Source organism: Scyliorhinus canicula, chromosome 15, assembly GCF_902713615.1.
Source record: "Scyliorhinus canicula chromosome 15, sScyCan1.1, whole genome shotgun sequence".
Lineage (NCBI taxonomy): Eukaryota > Metazoa > Chordata > Chondrichthyes > Carcharhiniformes > Scyliorhinidae > Scyliorhinus > Scyliorhinus canicula.
Window position 1 is genome coordinate 4,913,558 of NC_052160.1, and position 14,315 is coordinate 4,927,872.

The following is a 14,315-nucleotide window of genomic DNA, read 5'->3' on the forward strand; positions in this document are numbered from 1 at the left end:
CTGCCCCAGATGAATATTTTCAACATCAATTCTGAGGCTGCTTTCATTAGCTTTCTGCAATATACTGTGTCTACAAAAATATTGGAAGAAGAATCATAACATGCTCTGCAAGGGTTCTAACAATCCCAGTGCTGATCATGCATATATAAATGATGTATGACTACAAATCCCATGTCCATTTCTCTTTGACTTCATTATTTCTTTGTTTATGACAGGCTAAAATTATGTTGAACTTTCTGGTGTATCTATCAATACAGTTCCGATATTTGATTCCTGCATCAAATTGTCATATTCAGTCAGGAAATTTGCTTTTCTTGTTTAGCCATGTTGGCTTTGTTTTAAATGGCCAATATATTTGTACGGCAAAAGGCTTGTAGAATGTAATGATGATAGAATATATCTAATAAACTTAAATACACCCCAGCATTGAGAATTTCCATTTCTGACTAAATGTGAGACAGAACATAAATCACTTGCTGCATAAACCACAAATTCCTCACATTGTTTACTGCGATGTCTCTGGTTATTGTCATACACTATCTCAGGCTGCTAGCTATTCTGTGAATCCGGGTTTATGAAAGAGAATTTCCCCTTTTTGTCTTTAGTCCTGAACACTACACCAGAGCATGTGGACCAATTGGCTGAATGCCTAAAAGCAAAAATTCCCATTCTGATTAGCACCGTACAACTTCGGGAAGAATTTAAAGAGGAAGTTTACCGGGTAACTGGCCTGAAGTACATCGAAGATCTGAGTTGGCCTGGATTAGGCGCTGTCCGGTAGGTCTTCCAAAATCTCTTTATTCAAAAGTGTTTTTCTGGAAGTAGTAGTGCATGATTGCAATTAATTACAGCAAGAATAAACAGAATGTGCACAATCCCACATATGGGCTGGCAACATTTTTGGAAAAAACATCGTTGAAGTGATATTTAGCTAGAAAGACTTATCTGATTGAAATGCCAAGTGAAAACGTACATTAAAGATGTGCCTTTTTAATGATGGCTTGGGAAAAGAAAATGGATAGTTTCCATCCGAAAGCATTAAAAGATAAAAACAAAATATTGCAAATGGCAGAAATCGGAAATAAATTGAAACGTGATGGAATACTCGGGTCTGGCAGCTCTTGTGGAGACGGAAAGTTAATCGTTCCAATCAAATATGACTCCTCCGAACAGGCAAAGGGAAGAAATGTGATGGGTTTTGTGCTGTTGAAAAAGAGAGAGGAAGAATAAAAGAGGAGGTCTAGTTTCCCACGGTAGTGGGTGGGTGGGATTAAATAATAAGAGATTAAGTAACAGGGATGGCGTGGGACAAAAGGGAATGGTAATGGTTGTAGTAAATAAACAAAGCATCTGTCCCGATTTTTAAAACAAAATAATAATTTAGTGTATCCGATTCTTTTTTCCATTTAAGGGGCAATTTAGCGTGGCCAATTCACAGTCAGTTCATTGCAGTGTTAGTGTAAGCCTACTTGTGAAAATAAAGATTATTATTATACTTGCACATTTTTTTGGGTTGTGGGGTGAGACCCACGCAGACACAGGGAGAATGTGCAAACGCCACACGGACAGTGACCTGGGGCCGGGATCGAACCCAGGTCCTCGGCACCACGAAGCAGCAGTGCTAACCACTGCACCAGCGTGCCATCCTCCGCATTTGATCAGAGTGAGTGTGAATCACAGAACAATGAACAGCTCTGTCCAAAAAAATCAAAAAGATGAAAAACAAGATGCAGACCGGACGCAGCAAAATATGGGACAGAATTCATGGTCTGAAATTGTTAACTTCTGCGTTGAGTCCTAAAGGCTGTGGAAGTGCCTAATCAGAAGGTAAGATGCTGTTCCTCGAGCCTACGTGGAGTTACATTTGAACAGTCCAGCAGGCCTAGGACAGAAATGTGAGCGTGAAAGAAAGGTGGAGAGGTAGAATCATAAGTAGCCATAAGCTCGGGTCATGCTGGTAAACCAATCCACGTTTGGTCTCCTCCGTTTAGAGGACAACCCCAACCCTAACACTGAGTTTAACAATTTCAGACCATGTACTCTGCCCCAATTTTGATTTTCTTTTTTTAATCCTTGTGCCAGTCCGAATCTGGCTTTTCATAGAACATAGAACAGTACAGCACAGAACAGGCCCTTCGGCCCTCGATGTTGTGCCGAGCCATGATCACCCTACTCAAACCCACGTATCCACCCTATACCCGTAACCCAACAACCCCCACCCCTTAACCTTACTTTTTAGGACACTACGGGCAATTTAGCATGGCCAATCCACCTAACCCGCACATCTTTGGACTGTGGGAGGAAACCGGAGCACCCGGAGGAAACCCACGCACACACGGGGAGGACGTGCAGACTCCGCACAGACAGTGACCCAGCCGGGAATCGAAACTGGGACCCTGGAGCTGTGAAGCATTTATGCTAACCACCATGCTACCGTGCTGCCGTCATGTTTTGGATTTTGGACAAACCCGTTGATTATTCTGCTGCAGATGCTCACTCTGGACAAATGCTTTGTTTCTTCACTACAACTATTCCAACTCCTTTTGCCTTTTGTTTCCCTGACACATTTGTCCTTTAATCTATCTCACCCTGTACCCTATCTCAGACTTTCCCTTTCGGGACAGCAGAAAAGCCAGCACTTCAGTTCTGAAGAAAGGTTCTATCTGCCTTAATGTTTCTCTATCCACAGGTACTGCCAGAACATTCAAAAATAACTGGTTAAGTTTGTAAAACAAATATTCTGCAGCTGTACAAAAGGTTGAAATGCGTTCCTTCTCTGCCCCTGGCTGCAATGGTTTTCACTAGTTCTAGCAAATCTAAATGATTAGTTACTATATCAATATGAATGCTGTTCTCCTTGTTCCCAAACTCAGGTACTGCAGGTTCACAATATTGAAATAAATAATAAAATGAACAGTGAATTGTGCACAAACTGCAAATATAACTGCATTTCTTTAGATTCAAATCAATATTAAGTGCAACATTGACCACAATGTCCATACGTTCTTTCCAACCATTAATTAATTCAAATAGCAGGAAATGCTTTTATTTCTACATTAATAAATAAAGTATTGGGGTGGCACAGTGGTTAGCACTGCTGCCTCACGATGCCGAGGACCCGGGTTCGATCCTGGCCCTGGGTCACTGCCCGTGTGGAGTTTGTATGTTCTCCCAGTGTCTGCGTGGGTCTCACCCCCACAACGCAAAGAAAGGCAAAGTGGGTGTATTGGCCACGCTAAATTGCTCTCTAATTGGAATTAAAAAAAAAAAATCAGACATTATTGTTCCTCTGGTCTGTTTAAAACGTGTGATTTTGGCATCATTAAAATGCTTTGTGCTATATATTTATCATAAATGCTCAAAAATGTCGCTCATCCACAAATCTCTTTGCTATCTTCCATTGTAATATATACTCTTTCAACTTGTATGGCCTGATTGTCAGGGCTGCAAAGTTCTACAGAGTGCAGTTGCCCTGACCATTGGCACAGAATTGCAGCTTCATTGTTGGAACCATTCTGAGATGCACGAGATTGCCGGGTTGAGTTTAAATTATAGTACTGAATTATATATGTTATCTGCAGGTATGAAGTTAACAATGAAGAATCTGACCCTGAAAAGCAGCAACTAGCAATGGAAAAAATTTCGACTGGATTGCTGAAGAAGTTGAAGGAACTTGACTCTGATCTGACGTTCTCTACAGGTCAGAAAGCCCTTGTGCCAATAAGATCAAATATGTAAAGCACATTTGTTCGAATGTACCACAGGCTTGTGTCCCATGCAATGGGGGTCATTATTGAGTTTATAATCTCGGTCAATCTGCTATGGGGCAGAATAAAGAGGGGCGTCCAGAAACATTTTTTCTAAGGGAGGAAATAAGCGAAAGTTTATTTTCCATTAGATAGCTCAAGTGCAAGGCAATGATCAATAGGATGATCCTGTTGGATGAATGAAGTTCTAATGGTGTCCAAGGGTTAATTTATATCAGGAAATTTAACATTCGAGGACAGCACGGTGGTGCAGTGGTTAGCACTGCTGCCTTACGGCGCTGAGGTTCGATCGCAGCTCTGGGTCACTGTCCGTGTGGAGTTTGCATGTTCTCCCCGTGTCTGCGTGGGCTTCACCCCCACAACCCAAAGATGTGCAGGGATTTGCCACGCTAAATTGCCCCTTAATTGGAAAAAATTAATTGGGTGCTCTAAGATAGAGTGCAAAAATATATACTTTGTTGACATTTTATCTGATTTGTGGAAGAACATGGCTTCCACTGGTACGTTTTATTTTCTCCTAAACTTTGCTTTAGGTGAGAACGGTTATCTTGTTAAAACATAGAAGATTCTGAAGGGACATGACAGGAGAGACACAAACAGGTTGTTTCCCCAGGCTGGGTAAATCGTCAACAGGGGCACAGCCTCAGGATAGGTGGCTGATTACTTAGGACTAGACCGGACGTTTCTTCACTTGAAGAGTTGTGAATCTTTGAAGTCGGGCAGCAAGGTGGGGCAGTGGTTAGCACTGCTGCTACACGGCGCCGAGGACCCGAGTTCGAATCCGGCCCCGGATCACTGTGTGGAGTTGCATGGACATCAGCGACAGTGAAGGAGTGGGGATGTATTTCCAAGTCAGGACTGTGAGTGACTTGGAGGGGAACTCCAGGTGGTGGTGTTCGCAGGTATCTGCTGCCCTTGTCCTTCTAGATGGTTGTGGGTGTAGAAAGGTGCTGTCTTTTTATTTGTAGGAAAGAACATATGGACATCAGAACCAATGATGTGTTGAATATTGATTAGATGCAAAATAAATGCCATTAATTATGGCATTTGTAGGGCCTGTTCAGTGGGCTGAACAGCTGGTTTGTAATGTAGAACAAGGCCAGCAGCGCGGGTTCAATTCCCATACCAGCCTCCCCGAACAGGCGCAGGAATGTGTCGATTGAGGGCTTTTCAGTAACTTCATACTTGTGACAATAAAAGATTACCATTATTATTTGAGGTACAGTTGTATTTTGTGCTAATTCACAGCTTATGTGCAACTTTCATTATTTATTTTAATACTTCGCACCTGCAGGGCCTGAGTTTGGAGGTGAGAAGAATTGCATTTATATCGGTATGGTAACTGATAATTTAGATGTGCCGGAACTAGTGGAAACCATTGCCGCCACAGGCAAAGAGATTGAGGAAAGTTCGAAGGTATGTACCCTTTCGATCATCCTTTTTCAAATAAGCTAATTTTGTTTGATACAGATCAGTTTCTATTCCAAAACCATGTTTTAAGTCCTGTCTTGTACTGATGGCCCCTAACTGTCAGTTTAGTTAAAACGTTATTGAAATGCACCATGGGTGGGATTTTCTGTGTTTCGTGGGGACAGCGGGATGGTCTTTTCACTGTCAGCGGGATGTCCCGTTGAATACACCTCTCGCCGCTGGGAAATCCCAGCAGGGATACGCTGTCGGTGGGACAGGAAAACCGCTGGAATCAACAGCTGGAAAGTTCCGGCCCATAACTCCCAAGCTTTGAGTTGTCAGTCATGCTATTTTGAAACTAAATTCTGCTCAAATTTCCTCTGCTTATAATTCCACCAATACTTTATTTTTTTGTACACTACACGGAGAGGAGGTGCGTCTCTCCTCTGTGTGAAGTTATACTTTGGAGGTGTAATCAACCCGGTTACAGTGATTGATGTGACTACCACAACCAATTTCTCATTATGGTGCTGCTCGTTATTCCGAGAAGGCAGTTTATTCTCCGGGGATTATACTTTACCAGTCAGATATTTAAAGCTACCACACACAGCTGGGAATCAGCACTGGATTCTGGTACTTTTCTCTCTGGTATTTCGTAAATTAACATTTTCACTTAGTTTAAGGCAATGTGGTTTTGGAAAATCAACAATGAGGTGGAAGAAACTTGGATCTTTATTGTCCAGTATTAATGCTAACACAATTCTCCCTTTTCTATTTGTTTTGAAGTTATTGGAGAACATGACTGAAGTTGTCCGTAAAGGAATTATTGAAGCAGAGCAACAGCTGCAGAAGGCAAATGAAGCCAAAATTCTTGAAGAAGTAAATACCGATATTTAACTTTGATACATTTTGGTAGAACTGTTCGATGTGCTCGATCAGACCTGTCCAATGGCTGGTCCCTGTGGCTAGATGTGGCCCTTGTGGCAGTTTGATCTGGCCCGCCATGCCATTGGCTCGAGCATTGAAGACTGCATGAAATAATTTTTAAAATGCTGCGAATCTGCTCAGCCAACAATAGGCTTGTTTCTCGCTGCATTGAAACCAGCTTCTCAGCAGCCAATGCAGGGACGAACCAGCCTCTGATCACAGACTGCTCCAACAATTCACTTGCCAGCTAAGTTTGAATTCTTGGTTTCTGAGCGCAGAGCCCTAGCAACTGGTGAGTGCAGCAAGAGTAGGGGTGCTGCAGTGGGGCGGGGTGGCTGTCCAATTGCTGGGAGCTGGACCTGGGCAGGCGAGGGTGCTGCGAGAATCCATGACTGGAGAATAATCTTTATTAGTGTCACAAGTAGGCTTACATTAACACTGCAATTAAGTTACTGTGAAACGTCCCTAGTCACCTGTTCGGGTACACAGAGGGAGAATTCAGAATGTCCAATTCACCGAACAGCACGTTTTTCGGGAATTATGGAAGGAAATCGGAGCACCCGGAGGAAACCCCGCAAATCGGGAGAACGTGCAGAGAGGGGAAAAGAGAGAGGGGCAAGAGTGGGTGTGTGTGAGAGAGAGAGCGACGGGGCATGTGTGTGAGAGAGAGAGAGAGACGGGGAGTGTGTGAGAGAGAGAGAGAGACGGGGCGTGTGTGAGAGAGAGAAACGGGGAGTGTGAGAGATGGGGGGGGGAAGTGTGTGAGAGACGGGGAGTGTGCGTGAGAGAGAGACGGGGAGTGTGCGTAAGAGAGAGAGAAACGGGGCGTGTGTGAGAGAGACGGGGAGTGAGAGAGGGGGGGGAGTGTGTGAGAGACGGGGAGTGTGTGTGAGAGAGAGACGGGGAGTGTGCGTGAGAGAGTGAGAGATGGGGAGTGTGCGTGAGAGAGAGAGAGATGGGGAGTGTGCGTGAGAGAGAGAGAGAAACGGGGCGTGTGTGAGAGAGAGAGACGGGGAGTGTGAGAGAGAGGGGGGGGGAGTGTGTGAGAGAGAGAGAGACGGGGAGTGTGAGAGAGAGAGACGGGGAGTGTGAGAGAGAGAGACGGGGAGTGTGAGAGAGAGAGACGGGGAGTGTGCGTGAGAGAGAGAGACGGGGTGTGTGTGAGAGAGAGAGAGAAACGGGGAGTGTGAGAGAGAGACGGGGAGTGTGAGAGAGAGAGAGAGAGACGGGGAGTGTGTGAGAGAGAGAGAGACGGGGAGTGTGTGAGAGAGAGAGAGAGACGGGGAGTGTGTGAGAGAGAGGAATTATTTTAATTGTTTTCCATTCTGGCATTGTTTAATTGAGGGATAAAAATTGCTCTTTTTCCTTAAAATACTAATGTAATAAATGCCAATCAGTGAGTAGAGAATAATTGGCTAGATTTGGAGGTCAGTGGTGAGGCAACTGTGCTGGTTACTGCCCTCAAAGAAAGTTGCCTGCAAAGATCTTGTGATTTCTTTGTTTAAACCTCGTCCCATAATGACGGGATCTCCCACAACAGTGACCTCAACAAGACTGATAAGGAGCCAGTCAGATAGAAAACCAGGAAGTTAAAATCACTCATTTTTAATTTGTTAGATTGTAAATAAATTTTAATTGGATTTAGTTTGCAAAAATACCAATGCCAGCAATGAATTAAAAATGTGAATTATTCTATCATAATGGAAGAATTTGGCATTCCACAAATACAAAATAAGCTTTTCAGGGCCAGTGAGGGTATTTATTGTCAGGGCAGTAATAATGAACTTGGTGCACCAATCAAAATCCAGTCACACCTCATTTAACAAGGTTTCACTTCAAGTCTTTTTACAGCAAGAGATGTCAGTTTTGGTGAATTCACTGATTGTACTGGGCTTGTAGTCTTGGGGACCTCGATGTACATTCTGGAGAAGAGTAGAATCAATGATAGGAAACTTTTACATTTGTGTTATTCTGCACATGTGCGCATATTGTCAAAGAGACATACATAGAAAATGGAAGCAGGAGGAGGCCATTCGGCCCTTTGAGCCTGCTCCGCCATTCATTATCATCATGGCTGATCATCAAGTTCAGTACCCTGATCCCACCTCCCCCCCCCCCCCCCCCCCCATATCCCTTTAGCCCCAAGAGCAATATCTAATTTTCTCAAAGGCTGTGGAGTAATGATAGTGAATGCTCAGTGTTGCAAAGATCATCACTGCAAATTCTAGGCATTGAAAAGCTAATAATGAGCTTGTTGCAGATTCAAATGACCACACTAAGCCAAATTATTTGTTATTGTTTGATCTTTGATTAAATTAAAATCATTCACTAGTACCTTATTCATTGGAAATTCTATAATTGTATTCTATTTTTTTTCTGCCAGTAATGGTGTGTATGTGATGACGAACACACATAAAGAACCACTGTAGTTCACTTATTTGCACGCTGGGAGTCAATTACAGAGAAAGCATCTATCCAACACCTATCACAAATGGAACAGTATCAATTTCAGACTGTGGAGATATAGGAAATAATTCAAACTTTTATCTGCACACTTGCTACCCTTTGACATCTTCTGTCCTTACAGGGGGTTCTGCGTCAGATTCCTGTGGTTGGCTCAGTTCTGAATTGGTTATCCCCAGTCCACAGCTCAGTTAAAGGAAGATCTTTCAGTCTGGCAGGAGGTGAGGTATCCTTCATATGCATATTTATTTTGCTTAAAGATGATGCTCACAGGGCGGCACGGTCCCAGGTTAGATCCCGGGTCACTGTCCGTGTTGAGGTTGCACATTCTCCTCGTATCTGCGTGGGTCTCGGCCCCACAACCCAAAGATGGGCAGGATAGGTGGATTGGCCACGTTAAATTATCCCTTCATTGGAAAAAAAATAATTGGGTACTCTAAATTTGTTTTTTAAAAGGATTATGCTCACTACTTTTTCAAAACATTAATTATTGCAACACCTTTTTAACAATCTTTATTATTGTCACAAGTAGGCTTACATTAACACTGAAGTGAAGTAACTGTGCAAATCCCCGAGTTGCCACATTCTGGCGCCTGTTCAGATAAATATGGGCGATGGCTCTAGAGCAATTATTATACAACTTCTGAAAACAGAATGTAAGAAATCCCAGGATGGAGTATTGTCAGATTCCTTTATCACTGAACTTCAAAAACAAAACTAATTTTGTTGCTGCTTTTCCTCCTCATGTGGTCCACGGCATTCAGCCTCCAATACGAAATTCATAATGACTGTTTTTCCCAGCGGTGTGTTGAGAGGCACTTTGGGCAATCCTGTCCACACTCGTGCACTTTCCAACAAAAGTCACTGGAAAGGGAGAGGAAACCTTGGCCATTATTTCTATATATCCAGAATGTGACAGTGGGATTACTAAACCTGTAGATCTAACACTGTTGAGATACAATAACTCATCACAAACCAGTAATTGAAGCTGGAGCCTTCAAATATTTGTGTCTGAGGTGAATGGTATTTTTCAAGAGAGCCACCAGGGCATCATTACTCGTGTGACTAGAATAGGTCATGTGCATCAGAAAATTATTTGTCAGAAGTTTGTTGCATTTAATGTATAACAAAGTGATACACACTGCACATATCAATGGAAACTGGTCTTTGTGATTCATCAGGCCTTATCTTAACTTATTTCCTGTCATAACATTTATCATCTCAAGTCTCATTTCAGATCTTTTCTCATTGTAGTGATTGTCTTCGGTGCAGAGTACTTTTGCCTTTGAAAGACTGTTAGTGTCCGAGTGCTGTACTGTAAGAAATGGAATCTTGTTCACTTCCAGTGAGCAGTTGCACATAAGCTGGCTCCTCCGAAGGACAAGAGAATAAGCACTTTTAGTCTAAATTAGCCCGCAAAACGACTAAAACATCCCCTCACCCTCAACAGCACCAGGACGAAAGGAAATGCTAGGAAGCAACAGTTCCAGAGGCCGTAGAGAAACCAAAAATGACGGTAAAGGACAGGAGTGGTGAGCGAGCAGCTCAGTGGACCCACAAGGTGGGAATCCGCTGGCCACTCCTGCGAGAGGGACATCAGTGACCCAGCTTTCCCCCCCAGAGGATGGTTGGAAGATGTTCCTCACAAGGAAACTGAGAGGAGATAAAAACAGAAATCACAGATGCGCGGCCACCATAAAGGTGGGCCTCAACAAAATGGCAAAGAGACTAGAGACCCAGGAGAATACAGTCAACGAACTGGAGAAAGCCTCGACAGACTAGAAGAACTGAATCATCACCCTGGAGGTCATAATAAAGAGGTTGGTGGCAACTCGGGGGGAGCTGGAGGACCAGAAAAACCACTCGAGGTGCCAGAACGTTAGAATACTGGGCCCGCCAGAAGGAACCGAGGCCAGGGACCCAACATGGCCCAGATGCTGAAAATGTGGTGGGGAGAGACAGCTTCCCTAACCTACCGGGTCTCTCCAGCCGAAACCCAAAGCTGGGGAACAGCCGAGAGCAATCATCGCCAAACTACACCGGTACCAGAACCAGGGACGAATCCTACGTTGGGCCAGGCAAACGAAGGCCTGCGGCTGGGAGAGACACAGGATCAGGGGTCAGACCTGGCAAAGCACCGGGCAGAACTTAGGGCAAAGTCAGCCCTGTAAAAGAACAACATCAAGTTTGGGATGCGGTACCCAGCAAACTTGGGGAATATACCAGAACACAAAACACTATTTTGCCACCCTGCAGATGTGGATGACTTCGTCCAAAAGAACGGACCAGACGAACAACAAAGGAGGCAGCGATGGGGCGGACACAGAGAAAGTTAAAGAACAATGTGTGGGACTGTACTGCCTTGCTCTGAACCGGGAAACATTCACGGAAAGGAGGGCAAGAGCAGCGGAGGAGGGGTAAGCGCGAGAGCGGCAGCAGAGGAGGAGGAGGCGAGAGCACCAAGAAGTACAAGGTGGGGGGGGGGGGGGGGGGCGCAGCGCATCTCCCACCAGGGAAAGAGTGCCTGCTGAGAGAGAGGGAGGGGGGGGGGGGGGGGAGGTAGGTAGAGTGCCTGCTGAGAGAGGGGGGGAGGGGTGCTCCAGACTGGCTTCAACAGGCCACTCATAGCAACAAGGAACAAGATGGCACCGCAAGCAGCCAGTTTGGAGGGTCCCGAAACAAAGGAAACCCCGGAGTGCAGGGGCTCACACACATGGCGTTCACACAGTTAGCGGCCATGTTCGGTGGCCCCTGGACAAAGGGAAAGCCCGGAGCACAGAGGGCCGGCCTTATGTTGAGAATGGTGACCGTGGTCAGTTTGAACAGCACCCCAACAAAGGAAACCCCGGAGTGTAGGGGCTCTCACACAGGGTGATCCCGCAGGAGGATCAGGACACAAACCATCCATTCTATCCAGCAAACAAACAAAACCAGGTAGATGACCGAGGGCCATGCCGGCGTCAGCAAAACGAAAACCCTATCAAAATGTAAACAAAGCAAGACATCAATGGAACAGAGGAACTATTGATATGTAAATACACAATCTTTTTCTGTAACTGTAAAAACTGCAAAACGTCAATAAAAGTATATATAATGGAATCTTGTTGATCAGACTTACCTTAGGTGGACATCAAAGATCACGTGGTACTGCTTTGCAGACTAGCAAGGGAGTTAACTTGAGTGTACTGGCCAATGTTCATCTCACAATCAACATCACTAAAGCATTTCCAGTATATTCCAGTGATTATAGCAGTAGTTGCCTCTACATCTCTAGCATTATGTAGCATAGTGGTTAGCACAATTGCTTCACAGCTCCAGGGCCCCAGGTTCGATTCCGGCTTGGGTCACTGTCTGTGCGGAGTCTGCACATCCTCCCCGTGTGTGCGTGGGTTTCCTCCCACAGTCCAAAGATGTGCACGTTAGGTGGATTGGCCATGATAAATTGCCCTTAGTGTCGGGTGGGGTTATGGGGATAGGGTGCTCTTTCCAGGAGCTGGTGCAGACTCGATGGGCCAAATGGCCTCCTTCTGCACTGTAAATTCTATTATAATCTACTTTTAATTACCCTTGTGTATTTAATTATCAAATATATTTGTAGAATGTTGCTATTCTATGACGACATTCCCCACTGGACTAACTTGGTTTTGTTTGTCAGGTTCTCTGGAGCCCACAGATAAACTATATGCACTAAAAGCCCAAGCTTCTGAAGGAACTCCACCTCCAACACCCACAACCAGTCGCACCAAACATAAGTCACCAGGTATGTCGCATTATATTTCAGAAAATATGTAATGTGACAGCTGTGCAGCTCACCTATATTTTCTTGTTTTCTAAAAAAAATCTGGCACTTATTTTCTGAGATTGACATTTTAGCAAAATGTTTACTCAGTCTCTGGAATTATTTGGGATTCTGCTCTGAATTTAGGATAAATTGATTTTGTTAAGTCAAAACTCAGACAGAGGGTGGCACGTTGGTGCAGTGGTTAGCACTGCTGCCTCACGGCACTGAGGACCCGGGTTCGATCCTGGCTCTGGTTCACTGTCCGTGTGGAGTTTGCACATTCTCCCCGTGTTAGTGTGGGTTTCACACCCACAAACCAAAGATGTGCAGGGTAGGTGGATTGGCCGCGCTAAATTGCCCCTTAATTGGGGGGCGGGGGAGAATGAATTGGCACCTAAAAACTCTGAATCTCAAATTCCCAAGTTTTAGTTTTAAAGATCCTAGGCATCTTGTATATGAAAAACAACACCATTCAGATCACAGGAGTATTTGTTTTGATTCTAAAACAAAGGGAAAATCAATTTGTTTAAAATGCTGCTCAAAGCCATGGGCTTAGTCTATCAATGCTATATTCTGCATCCCGTAATACTAAAAACTAGTTTGTGTATGATTTCAGATCATTCCCTGGGAAATTGCCACTAAACTTAAATCACTGAGTTGCTCATACAAAATCCTTCCAGTCATTTGTCCACCTATTTGAAATGAAATGAAAATCGTGTCACGAGTAGGCTTCAATGAAGTTACTGTGAAAAGCCCCTAGTCGCCACATTCCGGTGCCTGTCCAGGGAGGCTGGTACGGGAAACTAACCGTGCTGCTGGCCTGCTTTAAAAGCCAGTGAGCTAAACCAGCCCCTTAATTTAATGAATGGTGTGTGCAAGCTGTAGCCACTCAGCACAACAGCTAGGAAGAGTACAAGAACAGTCAGGGTTGATCAATGGAGTGTTTTCCGTATACCCGTGAGCTTCCCCTTGTGCATGATCTCTGTATTGCCACTAACATGTAGGAATGGATTCTTGCCAAAGTTATTTTCAAACTTAATAAATCAGCATTTTTAACTTGATAGGTCAGAAACTGTTTAGAAGGTCTTCCAGGGCTTCTGATACAGTCAGTGAAACTTCAATGGGTCATGCAGAAGCAATGGAAGAATCTCAAACCATCACAGAAACAACCAGGCTTGAAGGTGAAAATGAAATTCCTAAAAGCTCTGAATCTTCCGTCCAACTGAATGGTGATTTGGAGCTTCCAGGCCCAATACAAACTGAAGGAAAATCTGAGGAAAATAGTCGCAACATACAAGATCACCAGACCTCTGAATCAGCAGAAGCTGAGGATTTAGAGAAAGAAGATCTTAGATAAAGCAAAAAAAAAAGACTTTGTACACAGAAAAAGCACACGTCCTATGCTTGGGATAATATGGAACCTTTACTAATGTGAACTGTGCCATGTGATAGTACGGATACTACTGTTGTATGCCTTTAATTAGGGTTTTGCACATTACTGTGACATCAATTGTCATTAAAAGGCTGATTTAAAAAGTTGATCCTAAATGGAATCTGTCAAGTGGGCTGAATCTCAGAAGTGCAATTGTTCAGTTTTCTGTAGAGTGCTAAAAAAGCTCTGCTTTTCTTCCTTACATAATTATCAATCTGACTCACTACATTTGCAGTACAATTACGTATGCTTATCACCATGAATATGGGTTAATTTGTAGTTTGTTTAAAATTAGTAAACCTTAACTATTGCTATCAATATTTAATTAGGGTGGGGATCATTTTATGTTTATTTTGCACATTGGTGGTTTTGTCCTTTCTGTACCACCCTCATGTACATCTTAATTTAAGGTTCAAACACGGATGCTTGAACATTATTTAAGCATCAAGCAAAAAAAAAAATTCTGTGTTTTGATTCTTAGTTAAACAAAATAAAATTTATTTGATAAACGTGAATGATGCTAGTCTCAACTTAA

General features: G+C 43.8%; 1 protein-coding gene across 6 annotated transcripts in view; it reads left to right on the plus strand.

Annotated features, from left to right (window-relative positions):
* The window catches only part of pdxdc1 (pyridoxal-dependent decarboxylase domain containing 1), a 73,180-nt gene extending 58,885 nt beyond the window's left edge, over positions 1-14,295 (plus strand). For all 6 annotated transcript variants that reach the window (XM_038820704.1, XM_038820706.1, XM_038820707.1 and 3 more), the window contains 7 exons: positions 606-777; positions 3,582-3,700; positions 5,062-5,183; positions 5,964-6,056; positions 8,692-8,788; positions 12,223-12,327; positions 13,413-14,295. In XM_038820704.1, the coding sequence (XP_038676632.1) occupies positions 606-777; positions 3,582-3,700; positions 5,062-5,183; positions 5,964-6,056; positions 8,692-8,788; positions 12,223-12,327; positions 13,413-13,705 (1,001 nt within the window). In that variant the 3' untranslated portion in view covers positions 13,706-14,295. The remainder of the gene's footprint in view (positions 1-605; positions 778-3,581; positions 3,701-5,061; positions 5,184-5,963; positions 6,057-8,691; positions 8,789-12,222; positions 12,328-13,412) is intronic.
* The last annotated feature ends 20 nt before the right edge of the window (positions 14,296-14,315 follow it).